The 16261-nt window shown below is 42.9% G+C and overlaps 1 protein-coding gene across 1 annotated transcript; it reads right to left on the bottom strand.

Moving 5' to 3' along the window:
• Positions 1 to 7005: 7005 nt before the first annotated feature.
• LOC124094922 (histo-blood group ABO system transferase 2-like) lies at positions 7006 to 15758 on the bottom strand. The gene is given in 5 exon segments (XM_046447931.1): positions 7006 to 7109; positions 8736 to 8774; positions 9533 to 9631; positions 14745 to 15491; positions 15545 to 15758. Coding segments are annotated over 5 exon segments (1203 nt in total).
• Between the last annotated feature and the right edge of the window lie 503 nt (positions 15759 to 16261).

The raw sequence follows: 16261 nt of genomic DNA, 5'->3' as shown, positions 1-16261 counted from the left end.
ATCAAAACAGCAAATTCCCAGGGCCCTTCACTTGTACTTGCCATAGTTTATCTTTTCTTCCATTTCTCACCTATGGGTTCTCTTAAACCGCTACAGCAGCATGTGGTATCCATATGAAAAACTAACATTTGGCTCCGATGACCAACTGATCATGACTTCCTCAGTTCAAGTGCCCTCACAGGAAAAGAGAGGCATCTTTGAAATGTACCTAAAGACAACATTCCTAACCTTTGCCCCAAACAGCCCTTTCACATGAATAAAACTAGCCCTCTCTCTCTGTCTGGGGAGCTCTCCTGACACTCTGGTCAGGGCTGCATCTTCCTTCTCTTAGGAGAAGCTCTAATGGAAAGCTTTGCCTGACTGGTTTTTATTTCTACTGCCACCAAGTCCAACAAGTTTCCATGTCCGGTGGTCTGGATTGGGTTGGGATGGAGGAAAGAACATGGGAGGGAGGGGGTGGGAAACTGCAGACCCGTAAGAGTCCAGGAGCTATAAATGTCCCGTCTATCTTCAGGACATTGTTTCCCTCACCTAGGCTGGGACTCCAGACTCTAAGCTTAAACTGTCCGCTGAGTCCTGATCAATTAACTACATCCTGACATCTCCATTGGCAGGGGTGACATCAACTAGGGGACAGTTTTCAGTCCATGAGTGTATAGAGCCTTCCTCTAAAACTTTCTACCATACAGGAACACTATCATGAATGGCAACACCACTCCAGAGATCCTCCACAGAATCACAGGATACCCCTGGCCATCACTGCCACAAGGAATTCATCATCCCCAAGGTCTTGCTGGTCATCCTGTAAACACTAAAGGGCCTCCTCCTCTCTTGTGTCTCAATATTATCACTGTTAATATTGTGGCTATTGTCGGCGATCCTTAAGGACTGAGAGTTTCCCATGCCATCCTTGTATGTCCTGGTGCCTGTGGTCGTTCTTCCACATACTCTCTTGCACGTGCCCTTAGCTCAGACCACTCGCCCCCCTCCCTCTGGGTAAAATGCAAATAGCTCAAAAATGTCTACTAATCTGCAAGAACACTTCCTTTCTCCCCCAGAACGCTGACCAATCATTCCCAAACTGGCTGACTACAAGCTGACTTACCCTGTAAAACTTGAATCAACCCCAGTCAGACCACTGCTTCCAAGCCTTCCTAGACAGCACTTCCAAGGAAAGGTTCTGCTACCCAACTCTTGTTTCTTCCCACCAGTGCTCATGTGCTCACATTCGATCACTAACTATGCACAAGTCTCTAGGTTTGCTGAGATGTACATCCCAGAATCCTGTTCTGACACTGAACAGTGAATCACTGAATCTACAAGGATGAATGGCATGTTGTTCTTTCCAAGCCAGAGTCCTGCTTCATCAAATTTGGCCCATGGGGACTATGTGATGGTTTGTATGTGACCTACACACCAGGTTTTGGGGTATCCCTATCACATGCGCCTTTCTCATAAGTCTCCACAGAGTATTTGTGTCACCTTACTTGCTGGTGTCAGTAGCTCCCTCCTGTCTCGTGGCTCCCTGATGTGTTCTGTGTATGACATTTGTTTTGTACTGTTTCATGTCTGTCCTTTTTCTTGTGGATATGCTTTCTCTGTGTGTCTTGGCTATTTAGAGGAGTGTCTCAATACCTGTCACACAGTGTCCCAAGCATGTATTTTGGGGGACCATATGTTGGATACCTAGGTTGTAGTTAGGTATATCACAAACCAATCACCTGGGGTCCACCGATATACATGCACGATGCTAGATTTTGTTGCAGCGCCATTGTCACATACCTAGTATACTGAGTACCTGAAATACTGTTTCCAGACTGTTCTGCAGTGTGCCAACAAAACATACTGTCACACCTAATGTGTTTCCAGGTGTGTCACCATTAAATACCTTTCATCCCAGAGCAGATCTCAATTATGCATTTCATCAATATTTGTGAAAGATGGAAGAAAGGTAAGTATGTTAATTAGCATCAGAAAGATGCAAAAAGCCAAATCTAGAATGCAACAAATTCTAATAGACAAATGCCCAGCAACTTAAATAGATGATAAGTGGTAGCTATAAGGTAAGACACACAAGAGACATGTCTACCAAAAGCAATACACATACATTTTAGATGCAGAACACAATACCTTAAAAAAACCATTTGAAACAGCTGAGAAAAATGAACTCTAATAACATTTTGATATTTTCAAGTACATTTATTTCATGTTTTATACAGCATTTACATTTTAGAAAGCATTATGAAGACTTTATAAATTAAATGACATGATGTCCATGATTATAAATAATCCAGTGACAGATACATACACAGATGAATAAAGAATGACCATGGAATGACAAATACTGGGCATTTAGGGATTAGTTCATGGGGCTTTGCCCTTTTTATATTTGTAAATACTTATTACAAAAGGTATAATAGGTATTTTTAAATACCTATTACAATAGGTATTTTGAAAATACCTATTACAAAAGGTAAAATATATCCTTGTAGCAATAATGTTAAAAATGATTTTAAAGAAGGACTATTATAGTTTCAGGAGTATAAGCATGTATCAAAACATCAAATTCTATGCTTTAAATGTGTTCAGTTTAAGTTCATTGTAACTCAATAAAGCTGTTATAAAGTTCAATAAAGTTATTACTAAAACTGAATAGTTGTCATTTGGTAACTTTTTACTCTTTTCTATATTCTGGGGTTTATTTATGACTATTTTATCAGTATAATGGAAACAAAATACAATGTTCTACTATACATCTCTTCTCAATTATATGTTCAGTGACATCACATTGGCAGCTTGAAACTGGCCACAGTGCAGACCTGTGGGTAGAGATGAGAGCTTCTGCAATGGTGATATACGTCTGGTAGGGTATTATGACATAATGGATTTTCATTTTTGTCCATGGTTCCTGGTTCATAACTCTATCCCCAAAGTGGACCAAAGAAACTAATGTCCCCCTGCCTCTATCTGGCCATAAAGAATTTCTCTGACTAAATTTGTCTTATAGTAGGTCATAAGACCCTCATTGCAGAAGGTCCTGCCCCATCTCCTGGAGTAAGCGATGCTCAGAGATCAAGAAGAATCTGGATAGGCCTTGTAATAAATAGGACTTGTTTGGTTTATTCACAGTCTATTAGCAATTATGTCTATGTAATGAAGGCTCCATGAAAACCCCATAGAACAGGTTTTGGAGAGCTTTGGGTAGCTGAACACATGGAGGATCCTGTAGTCTGCTGTGGTCAGAGAGGGCGTGGAAGCTCTGCATCCCTTTTCTTACACCTTGTTCTGTGCATCTTCTTCTTCTGTACCTTTTGTGATGTACTTTATAATAAATCAGTAAACATAAGCACGAATTCCCCTGGGTTCTGTGAACTGCTCAAGCATAATGAAAACTGAGGAGGGGGTTATGGAAACCCTGATTTATAGCCGGTTGATCAGAATAACAGGTAAAACCATCTGAGACTTCTGATTGACATTGTATGGGTGGAAGGGGGAGTCTTGGGGACTGAGCCCTCAATCTGTGGGATCTGACATTACTTCTAGGTGGACAGAAATGAATTTGGTTAGGCACCCACCAGATGTCCACTGCAGAACTGACTGATGGGGAGGGGGTAGAAATCCTCATGTCTTTGGGGACCATAGAAATCTTCTGTATTTACTATAGTCAGATTACAGGAAAAACAAGCAGTTTGTTTTTGCCAACACACCTGGCAAGGGATCAGGCCAGGGTAGAAGTTGCATGGCAGCTCCTGAAAGCTTTCCCAAAACTTGAAACTTATGGGGAAATCTGAGCTGTGCATGTTCACATGGGTAAGGTTTGTTTTGGACAGATGTGTCTTCACAAAGGCCTTTCTCCAGGGTCATTATATTAAGTAAGGAGATTGCATATTCCCTGTATGTCTAAGAACTTCAGCTGGGAACTTTTCCACATTTACTAAACTCATAAGGCATTACTGCTGTGTGCTGGCACCGAATGAAATTAGAACTCTGGGTGAAGCCTTTGCTAATTCACTGTGCTCAAAAATTTTATCTGAGCGAATAGTTTGTTCTAAATCAGAACATGTTTGAAGGCTTTATTACATTCATGGGACTTGCAATTTCTTTCTCCATCATGGATTTGCTTCTGCTGGTGTTTGGCTGAAGGATTTCCCACATTAGCTGCAGACGTGCTTTCAGGCAACTCAAGATAATTTGAATTGAAAGCTCATCCACATTTTCTGTACATCACGAGGACTTTCTCTAGTGTGAACTCTTCAGTGCTGGATATGCAAGGTACTTTGGCTAAAAATCCCCACATTCCTTACATGCATAAGGTCTTTTTTTCCAGTGTGAATGCTGTGATGTTGAATGGGACCAAAGCTTTGGTAAAAGAATTTCCACACTCTGAAGGTCTTACTCTGGTGTGTACTTTCTGATATTTGATGAGGCTGGAGCTTTACCTAAAGGATTTCTCCTTCTCACTGCATGAATAAGGCCTTTCTCCAGTGTGAATTCTTTGGTTTATAATAAGGCTAGAGCTTTGAATTAAGAATTTTCCACTTTTGTTGCATTTACAAGGCCTTATCCCACTGTGAACTCCCTGGTGTCAAATGAGTCTCAAGTTGCAGTTGAAGCGTTTTGTATACTTGCTGCATTCAAGAGGTCTTTCTGCAGTGTGAACTCTTGTTTCTGAATCAAGCTGGAGCCTTAGCTATGTAATTTCCCACCATTTCAATGGACTACTAAGACTTTTCACCAGTATGAATTCACTGATGAGAAGCAAGTATGTATTTGCAGCTGAAGGCTTTTCCATATTCATGGAACTTCAAAGTCCATTCTCCAGTTTGGCCCCTTGGGTGTTATAAAGTAAGGGTTTATAGTTGATGGCTTTCACATATTTGCCACTCATAAAATCCTTGTCCACTGTGGACTTGCTGGTGGCTGAACAAACTGTTTGCAATTGAAGGCTTTCTGCATTCACTGCACTTGAACGATTTTTTTTTTCACTGTGAGTGGCTGCTTTCCTCAGCCACTTTGTGTGGCTTGTGTTGTAGGTGGCCTGGTTCAGGCCAGGATGCTTTGTGTGGCTTCTGTTGTAAGTGGCCTGGTTTGGGCCAGGATGCTTTGTGTCGCTTCTGTTGTAAATGGCCTGGTTCTAGAGAAGACCTGAAATGACCAAGACATATTTCCCAATGTCCCCTAAGGTCAAGGATGTCCCTGGTACATGGAATCTGTAGCTCTTTACAAATAAGAACTTACCCACACACCTTCTGAAGGGTTTCTCTTTGCTGTGATATAGTTGCTGAAAGATATTAAATAATTGTTTCACACAGGCCCCATAAGCATATGGTGTCTGCCTTGTATGTGTTTCCCTGTCTTTCAAGGCCAAGGCACATATCTCACAGGGGTAGGCTTTCTAGGCAAAGGGACCTTCTTTGGGAGTTCTGACCTGTGACACTTCCTCTATAGAAACATTCTGCTCAGAAGGTGGTTCCTTATCTTTCACTCCATGCCCGTGACCTGGAAGTGAAGAAATGCCAATGAAGTGCATGTTGACTTTGATGAGAAGGGGCAACAAATGTGATTTGAACACCAATGAATGAGTCTACGTAAGTTCATAGGACTGTTTTCATAGGTCAGGTGGAGAAATCAGCTGCTGTTACAGCATGACCTTTAGAAAGCCTTCTAAAGTCTCATCAGGCAAAGGACACAAGGATGGGGTGCAGCACAAAGAGAGGAAGGGCCTGAAATTCTCTCTCAGCTAATGGTTTTTAGCACCTCTTATTTGCTGATGACATTCACCCTTGGGCTGTGCAGAAGGGTGAATCTAGTTCCCCAAAAGTCCTGTTCCAATAGGGTAGTTCACATTCAGAGGCTATCTAATGACATGTGCACATGGGGCCAATGTTGGAGAATAGAGGTAGTAGATAGGAATAGCTAAGATGTGGAACCCATAGATTTTGGAAGTATCCTTGGGCCAAAAGAGGAGAAGTACCAATTTGGCAAAATGTCAAGAAAGGAAAAAGAAAGATAGAAATGAGGTGTGGGCACTGATACTGGCACCAAAACAGTAGTGGAAAGTTTGAACACTACTAGGATGGGATGATTTGAACACAGACCCAATGCCATGTCCTATAACCTGCCACTCAGCAGGGCCAGGGCTTCTCTGAACTCATTTGGTATATCTGGAATTATGTTCACTCTGAGAAAGACTCAGCTTTTCCCTCCACTCCACCCCCCCCAGTTGAGCACTGTTTATATGGTACAAATCCCATGGAAAGATTGATCAGATAAGAGTCCATAGTGACTCAGAGCAACAGACCACAAGGAAGAAAACCAAATATTACAAAAAGAACCACAGAGGATGATATAATAGTGATCCCATCAATGACTGAAATTCCTGGCACAGGCAGGCACAGGAATATATCAGCCACAGGAAGGGAGCAGAATTTGTGGCATTGAGGTCACCTGGTCAGGAACAAGGAAAGGTGGGATCTCATTGTCTTGTGAGACTCCTGATCCCCTTCTCTGTAAGGCTTTGGGGCAACAGGTATTGGGACTACTTGGGAAGAAGATAGGGTAGTGCAATAGCTCAGCCCTACAAACAGTGAAACTACCCAGAAAACTGGGGAGGGAAGTAGTATGAAAAGGATGACTCTGTCCCTGGGGGAAAAGAAGAAGGAGCCTATCCCAAGGCACTGGGTGAGTGTGATAATCTTACCCAGAGAGACCATAAGTGCACAGTTCTCCAGCATCACATCACAGTATAGGAGTTTCTGAGCCTCATCAAGAAGACACCATTCTTCCCAGGAGAAGTACACAGCCACATCCTCAAAAGTCATGTCGTTCTGCCATGATTGGAACAGATGAAACCATGAACAACTTCTCTTCTGAGGATCCCCAATTCCCCTTTCTAAATGTCCACCTCATGCTCATGCTCCTTTCAACTTCCACAACTCAAAAGGAGATATCAGACCCTGGTGCCAGTTGTACTCTTCTGTCTCATAGCCCCATTAGTCACTGTGCCTAGCCCTCAGCAACAACAAGCAGGTGGGCAGATAGTTGTCGTTTAATTTCTGGGCTGTCGTGCAGGGCTTCCCCCACGATGACCAGGAAGTGACTGAGAAGTCCTACAGATGATATCTCCAAACACAACCAAACTTGGGCTTATCCTTTATCTTTAATTCTCTAATAATAAGGCTTTGGGAAGTTCAGTTCATACCCCCCTCCATGCGCACTTCAGTCTTTTGACTGTATGTCTCTCATAACTCCAGTTCCCACTGTTACTATTTCCCTGACCCATGCTGTAGATCTCTCCCTGGCCTTATCAAGTGTTACTTATCACATCATTCAGAGAGTACCTAGAAAATCTGGTCAGGCCCTGGTACTACCCCAGACCTCCAAAGGTTCTACTGCTGAGTCAACCCTAAATCCTACTATGAAAACCTGACTTCTGGCTCTGTTTCTTGCATCAACCTTAACTATCTAGAATGATATTCAGACTTCAGATCCAAACCCCAGACCTGCCTACCTATGACTATACCAGATGACCATGTTTGCCCTTGAATTAAACCAGCAGCTTGAGTAAAACACTCCAGGGTTATCCACAAGTCTTGATGAGTCCATAAAGCTGTGGACAAGCCCCAGCCTCAGTATCATCTTCCCCGCATTATGCCTATACTTCTAAATCCATATGAATGTCGAATATTCCCTTAGAAACCCTGATTACCTGCCAGGCTATCTTTCCCCACACCCACCCTTCATGGTCATTTCTCTCCCTCAGTTGTGCTTGTGAGGCCTACCATTCTCAACCAGGTGCCCAAGCAAGAGATCCAAGCCACCACTCTCCCCTTCTTGGGTCAACTTATAGTATTACCACCATGAACTAAAGATTCCTTCCTCCAAATGGGATCCACAGTCTCACCTCAGTCCACAAAATGTCTCCCTTTAGATGTCTCTACCCTGAACCACTACCAAGTGTTTCAGACCTTTGTGTCCAGCTGCCCACTTGACACCTTTCCTTTCGTCTCTGGAACATCTCAAACTCTTAAGATGGCCAAAATGAAACTGCATGCCCTTCAAAATTATTTCTACTACTTATTTCCCCTTGCTTCTTTCATAAACCTTGGGATAATCTCTGATCCCTTTTATTCTCTCATCCTCAACATTAGAAAATCTAACAGTCAAACCTACTTAGAAACCAGATCCAGAATCCAACTACTTTTCCCATTTCCAGATGTCACCAACAGTCACCTGTAATCTGTAGCAGCCTTATCCCTGGTTTTCCTGCCTCTCCTCCTTTAATCCTCAAGTCTATTCTCCAGCCACAGGGAGCCTTCTAGGACCTGGGTCACATCACATCATTGCTTGTATGCCTCTGCTCCTATTATTTCTAGAAAAAAAACACCCAACTTCTCTGTCATTCTAGGTCTGACTCCTACCCTCCTGTTCACCAGAAGGAAAGGAGACTGTGGCTGAACACTCATGAGTCACTGTCACCTTCAAGCATCTGCATCTGCTGATAACTGGGTGGGACAACCTTCCACACTTCCTTCCATTGTGCTAGACATAGAAACTGTTCCATATAAACCCCCTGTTCCAGGACCCTGGGCTTAACATTTTTCAGAAGTCCCTAGGCACAAGGACAAGGAGAGTGGCAGGCATAGGCCCAAGGCACCACACTCCCATAAAGGATGTGTGTGTGTGTGTGTGTGCACGCGCGCAGGGGGAGTTGGGGTGAATGAGGGCCAACTCACTTGTGTAGTGTCCATAAGCACTTCCATGGGCACTGAAATCTGTGGGAAGAGAGAGACCATAAGAAGGAGGCAAAATACAAAGGCTCAGGCCTTCAATGTACCTCTGCCCAGTTCTGGATCTGTTAGGCTAACTTTATTTTCCCTGCATCTCAGTCCTCAGTAATACCTCTTCTTTGCGACTTTGATCAACTCAATCTTCTTGTGTTACTATTGTCCTCACTCTTCTTCCAGTCTCCTTCCTCCAAGTAGTTTTTGGAAAACTTTAAAACTCCTAACTCAGATGGTGTTTGTCATTTGTTCCCATCTCTCCATGGCTTCAAACACCATTGGCATGAAGATACACCTCCTTGCTTGGCATTCCAGCTGCGACCTCACTTCTCTTCATACTCTGTTCCGCGTAGACACAACATGAGCCCAAGGTTTCCCAAACGCTCCTGGCTCAGCTGCTCCGCTAAGCCTTTGCACATACTGACTTATCTGTCTATATCACTCTTCACGCTGGCTTTCAGAAATGGGTCATATCCCAAGATACTCCCAGCTACCACATGGTGCTGGACACTAGGGCCTAGGCTGCAGTGACCAGAACAGTCTACCATATTTTAGAGCTTTAAATACAAAAGGAGGTGGAAGTGGCTGACGGTCCAAAGGAACCAGTACCAACCCATGCCAGGGCCAACAGCAATGCCTCTACAATCTGGGCCCATGGTGGGTTGGTGCCCACAAATGTGGTTGATCAGGCCTCTAGCCCTGCCCTGACCAAGGTTACCGTGGGCAGCTTCTCAGAACCTCTAACTCACCTTTGTGCAACAGGAACGTTTCCTCTCTAATTTTCTGCCGCTGCCTTACCGTTACCAGTGCTCGGGCACTTGTGATTACGTGAACCAGCCTCAAAGCGACTGCCAAAAAAAGCAAAACCGGAAGTCCCACCCCTAGTTTTCAGCAGCCAAAAATCAGACTGCTTTCTCTTGTCTTTCATTGGATGAACGCTACTTCACTCCCAGGGCAGAGCATTCTGGGTAAGAGCCATGTAATTCCCACGACTACACCTACAGGTGGTGAAGGGGTACTGCACCCTAGAGACCTGAAGGAACCGGATTTCTGGACAGTGTTAATCACCGAAAGTGTTGAACATGAGTTCAGACTTCATCAGATCAGCATGCTCGCAGACTAAACATTATTTTTGTTGCTCCCAAAGGCTAAAAACCCAAATGGGATGATCATTCATAAAAATCCAAATGGAGTGATTATTTTATTGTATCACTGACACAGAAAGTGTGCCTGCTTATAGCTGGAAACTGATAAACATTAATTTCTTGCTTTTCAAATGATTGTAGGCTGAACAGTGAATTTCTGTATGTTGGGTCAGGGATGAGAGGAAAAACCTCCAGAAAGACCCATGACAGAGAAGACAGAAGAGGGATGTTGGGTTGCCCTGAAGCAAGTGACAGGGTGACACTCAGCTTATTTGTATCTGACATTCAGCATATTTGTATCTGACCCAGTGAACAACACTATTTTATCTATGTAGTAATTTTTTCTTCTTATGCTGAAAGATTCAATTCCTTTTGGAAGTGTGACACCTAAATCAAACTGAGTTGTTGTGGTGTGAACTGATAAATACAATCAATAAAAGTATAAGTTATAGGTTATAGATTATCAAAAATATAGATTATAGATATAAGATTCTGATAAGTGATATAAGACAATTATAAAGCAAGAACTGTCATAATCAGGCCTAAGACTCCATTTTGGTGCCTTCTATAAAAACTTCTATAAAGAGCTGTTTCTGAGAAACTGAAATGAAAACTGTCTTCTTATAAAAATTGTCTTTTTGCACTTTGTGCCCCACAAATTGTACCCTATTCAGGATGCAGCGGTGGTGGTAGTGAGCTATATCCTGGGTGTGAATGCCTTTGTGGGGCTACATGACTTTAAAGTAGATTCTCTCCCTGCTGACCCCCACCCAAATTCAGGATGTGACTGTCTAGCACCTGCTTGAACCCAGGACTGTGGTCAACTGAACTGCAAAGCTAATGCTTTTTTTTTTTTTGGCTTCTGTTTATCACTTGCTTGCTGACTGGAAAATTCCAGTCCTGCCTAGAGCCCACAGGTCCCACTTATTAATGTTTTGATTTCTATGATTGGCTAGCTTACATGATGATAAGCAAGTCACTGAGTTTTGGGTTTTGTGCTTATATTCTTTTTGGATAGACAGGAAGCTGCTCTCCTCCCACAGAGCTTGAGTCTCTGTGTTGGGTCACAGTCCCTGGCCAGGTAAATAAAGCTATCTTTTGATTTGAATTCAGACTTGGAGTGCTTTCTGAGGTGTCTCCTCATAACAGAATGACTTCCCAGAAGCTATCTAAGGATGGGACAGTAGTTGAAGTGTTCACAGTTAGAGCATGTGTGCAAAGGGAGTACATAAACCCTGAGATAAAGGTTTGAGACATATATATTAATAATTGTTATGTCTTGTTGGTGTATGGTTCCCTTGAGCAGTATGTGGTATCTTTCTTTATCCCTTTTGATTAACTTTGGCTTGAAGTCTACTTTATTTTATATGAGTATGGATACCCCTGCTTGCTTCCAAGGTCCATGTGAGTGGTATGACTTTTCCCAACATTTCACCTTCAGTCTGTGTATGTCTTTTCCTATCAGATGAGTCTCCTGTAGGCAGCATATTGTTGGATCTGTTTTTTAAATCCAGTCTACTAGTCTATGTCTTTTGATTGGTGAGTTTAAGCCATTAACATTTAGGGTTACTATTGAGATATGGCTTGTATTTCCAGCCATATTTGTTTATTTTTGTTATTTAACTTGACCTGATTTTCCTCTTTGATTAGTTTTTCCTTTAGTGTACTACCTCCCACTATTGGTTTTCATTGTTATTTTTCATTTCCTCTTCATGAAATGTTTTGCCAAGGATATTTTGAAGTGCCGGTTTTCTAGCTGCAAATTCTTTTAACTTTTATTTATCGTGGAAGGTTTTTAATTTCATCTTCAAACCTGAAGCTTAATTTTGCTGGATATAAGATTCTTGGTTGGAACCCATTATCTTTCAGCATTTGAAATATGTTGTTCCAGGATCTTCTATCTTTCAAAGTCTGTGTTGAAAGATCAGCCATTAACTAATTGGTTTACACCTAAATGTAATCTTCTTCCTTTCTCTTGTGGCTTTTAAAATTCTCTCCTTGTTCTGTATGTTGAGCATTTTCATTATAATGTGTCTTGGTGATTTTGCACATTCGGCATCCTATAGGCTTTTGGGATTTGGATTTCCATTTCATTCTTCATGTCTGGAAAGTTTTCTAATATTATTTAATTGAACAGATTGCTCATTTCTTTGATTTAGACCTCTATACCTTCCTCTATCCCAATAGCTCTTAAATTTGGTCTCTCTTTATGCTATCCCATATTTATTGGATGTTCTGCTCATGGTTTCTTATCAGACTCGCGGTGCTATCTACATTCTTTTTGAGATGATATACTTTGTCTTCGTTGTCTGATGTTCTATCTTCTAAGTGGTCTACTCTGCTTTTGATACTCTCATTTGAGTTTTTTTTAATTTGGCTTATCATTTCTTTCATTTCTAGGATTTCTGTTTTTTTTTTTTTTGTATCACCTCTATCTCCCTGTAGAGTTGATCTTTTCTTCGTGGATTTGTTTATGTAATTCATTGTCAAAGTGATCTTTCATTGTCTGCATTTGTTGTCTAATATCTTCCTTGAGGCTCCAGAACATCTAAACCATGTATATCCTGAAATCTTTATCTGACTTTTTTTCTGCTGTAGATGTTGTATTGTCTTTCATTGTTTGTGGTCCTTTCTTTCCTTGTCTTTTCATGTTGCTCATGTTTCCTTCCAGCTTTGTGTGACCGTTGTGTTATTGTTTTTCTCCTAGAATGTAATGCATTCCACTATTGTCATGTATGCAATAAATAAGTAAATTAATTAAAAGGTTAGAGACAAAAGGAAAGTTGTTAGAGTTTGGATCTGAAATGTCTCTCAAAGGCTCATGTGTTGACTGTTTGGTTTCTAGATAATGGTACTATTGGGAGGTGGTGGAAACTTTAAAAAGTGGGGCCTAGTTGGAAGAGGTAGGTCACTGTAGGTGTGCCATTGAAGGGCATATTTTGTCCCTGCTCCTTCCCTCCATCCCTTCTGTCTTTCTTTGCTTCCTGGCTGCTGGGAGGTGAACAACCTCCTCTGCCACAAGCTTCTTCCACCATGATGTTCTTCCTCATCTCAGACCAAAAGCAATGGAGCCAGTCAACTGTGGACTGAAACCTCTGAAACTATGGGACAAAATAAATCTTTCTTCCTTTAAGCTGAATTTCTCAGGCCTTTTCATAAGTCCCTGAAGGGCCAATGCATGAAACTCTGAGTGATGCCAAAACTGCAATGGAGACCTCAGGAAGTTAAAGATGGCAGGAGTGTGGAATGCCTGCCAAGGAAAATTGCAGGCAATGAGCAAAGCCAACCCAAGACAATGGCCACGTGGGCTTCAGTGGGCAAGTTTTCGGCAGTGCTGTCCAAGCACTCTGGAGCTCACATCATGCCACCATGTGCCCGGATGCCAGACATAGAGCTGTAGGATTTAATGTTTGCCCTGCTGAGTTTTGGTCTTGCTTTGGTCCAGTCCTTCCTTGGTATTCTCTTTTTCCTTCCTTTTGTAACAGGAATGTTTATCTTGTGCCACTGTGTTTGGCTGTAAAATTAAGATAATACACTAGGCGACAGGAGGTTGGGAAATCAGCTCAATGTTCAAAAACCATGTGGTCAGCAGAGATAATGGAAGTCAAAGCCCAGAAAAACAAGATCATTAAAATCAAATCCACTGAGAACAGTGACCTAGCCTCCTCCAAAACCAAATTAAGGACTTTCTCAGATGATAGGAAGCAAATTCCAGTGGGTAATGGGCAAGCGCATGCATAGGCTAGTCACTAAAATACCCTACAGTAACCTCTGCCTTGTTAGCATGGTAAAAAACTCACACCTCAGGGTGGAGACCAAACATGATAACGAGACACAGTTTGCATGAGAGACATGATGAGGAAAAGCACAGGTGCAACTGAAACTCACCTCTACACGTGATGACATCAAGAAGACAGGGTCCCTGTGGATCCTGGACATGGCATCAAAGCTTGTTGCATCTTTCCCATTTGTTTGAGTCAGTCTGGGATTTCTGTCTTCCCTGTGCTGTTTCCCTTGTGCTCAAGTTAAGGATAAAAAGCCTTGTTCCTGTGCTGCTCTGCCTCTGTTTGACTCTTCTGATAGCACAAGAAACCACGGAATCAGTAACAAAGAGGTGAGGAATGAGGTCAGAGTGTTTGTCGGAGGTCAGCTGATGCACCTTCCTGTGTCTCAGGTCAGTCTTGGTTCCAGCCTATTGATGTCACATTCAGTTCCAGTCCTGCCATGGAGTCCGGCATCCTGGCTGCACCTGGGTATGGGCCAGGTGTTTTAAGATTGTACCCGAAGATTAGGGGGTATCAAAGGTAAACACAAATTAGAGATGAATCTCCATGCAAAAAGAGTAGAGACTTCTTATTCAGGAAACCAAACAATAGAGCAGGGTGCAAACCCAAAAGGAGAAGGAGTGCAGGCCCTGGGCTATGGGACAAGTTTTGGAGGTTGTTAGGCCTCTTTCTTTGAAAGAAAACCTTGTAGGCCAGGCGTGGTGGAACATGGCTGGCTGTGATCTCAGTGGTTCCAGAGGCTGAGGCAGGAAGGATGGCAAGTTCAAAGCCAGGCTCAGTTCACTCTTTTCATCCATCTTTGGGTGGTGGAAACTCATGAATTTGTGCCTAAACTGTGGAATGTGACCTCCCTAAATGTGTGTGAGGGATGACAGGCCAGAGATCTATGGTGCTTTATATGACTAAATTGGGAGGCATTGGCAATTTTCCTCATCCATACAGATAGAAGAGGTGGACTTACAATTGTTACATAAAACTGATTTCAAATTAGGATAGCATACTAGGAGGAAGACTAGGGCTGACCACGTTACCCTTCTCTGAACCTTTCTGGACACTTCCCTCATGAGCCCTCATAAAATGGTAATTCTTTTCCAAGACCACAAATCTTGCCCGTTTTATGATGGTGGACAAGCCCGGCTTGTTCTGAAACAATACACTTTCCTCTGCTTTCACACACATGTTCTCTGGGGAGAGGACTTTGGTGGGTTTGTGGTGAAGTAGGTACTTGTTCAAGTGGCTCTCATCATGCCTTATGGCCTCGATGTGATTGGCTTAATCCATCATTGTGGCCTGGTAACAGGCTTTGGTGAGCCTATAAACCTCTGGCACAGAGCCCCCCAGAAAGGCCCCTGTGTAATACAAGTCCCCTTCATCCTCTAGAATACAGGCTTGTGACTGGGGGTTGTGTTCATAGTCAAAAAACTGCCTCTGGATGGGGAAGTAGCTAGGATGAAGAGGGCCAAACAAGGAGGAGAGCATCTCCACACCCACAAGGTCCCTGAATTTCATGTCCACATCTGCACAGACAAGATAATCCACCTCCCTGTGGAAGTGCTCCTGAGAATAATTACTGATCATTTCCATTCAGTGCATGAAGAAGTCCTGCCAGTGGGCATAGCTGTGGACTTTGAGGATGACCATCTGCCTTTCTTCTTGGAGCAGGATTTGAGGAACATTGTTGGATTGACCAGTGAAGACATAGTAGCTCACCCTGTGCCCCACCATGAAGTGTATCTCTGCAGTCTGCAGGAACACCTTCAAATAGTCTCTCTCTCTCTCTCTCTCTCTCTCTCTCTCTCTCTCTCTCTCTCATTCTCTCTCTCTCTCTATTTTATTGCAAACACAGTTAACCCAATGGTAGCATTCTGGTGTTGGAATTGCTCATTCAGTATGTCATTGTTGAAAGTTCCCTCCCACACAATGGGGGCAAACCAAGAAGTCAAAACATGGACATCTGTCCTAGAGGGTCTTAGCACATTTGGCTGTGGAGATACCACTCTTGGTAATTTTATGACTCGTGGATCATGACATTCTATAACAACCATGCTTACCTCAGTTTGCATGCTTTTAAGGTTCTGGCTCTTTGGGTTCAAGTAACCATAACCAAAGAAGTCCAAGGCAAGAGCTATTAGGAGAAGAAACACCAGATGCACTAATCAGCACGGCCAGTGTAGTATCCTCTGCAGCTCGGCCATGACCCCACTTCTGACTGTTGCAGCCTGGATTTCTCAGATGCTGTTAGCCACCTGCTTCTCCTTGACCATCTGCTCACAGCTGCATCTTGGGTGAGATGAGGCAGAATATGTGGATCACAAGACACCCATGCCCCCCTGAGACTACCATAGTGCAAGGGGCACCTGACAGCAGTCTGGCCAGTGTCTCCCAGTAGGGCTGTCAGAACACTGGTAGATTCAGGTCTGGTTTGAGGTCATTTCCAAAAACCAGGCTGAGGACTCAGTTCACCTGCAAATAGAACTTCTGGGCCAAAATGTAGGAGAGAAGCCAGGGCTCCTGAAACAGGCTGAGAGGCTGCTGAGCAGATGAAAGG

The sequence above is a fragment of the Marmota monax genome, unplaced genomic scaffold (assembly GCF_021218885.2).
Source record: "Marmota monax isolate L192 unplaced genomic scaffold, Marmota_monax_Labrador192_F-V1.1 WCK01_AAM20220418_F8-fsc00101, whole genome shotgun sequence".
Lineage (NCBI taxonomy): Eukaryota > Metazoa > Chordata > Mammalia > Rodentia > Sciuridae > Marmota > Marmota monax.
This window is presented reverse-complemented; position numbering and strand designations above follow the sequence as displayed.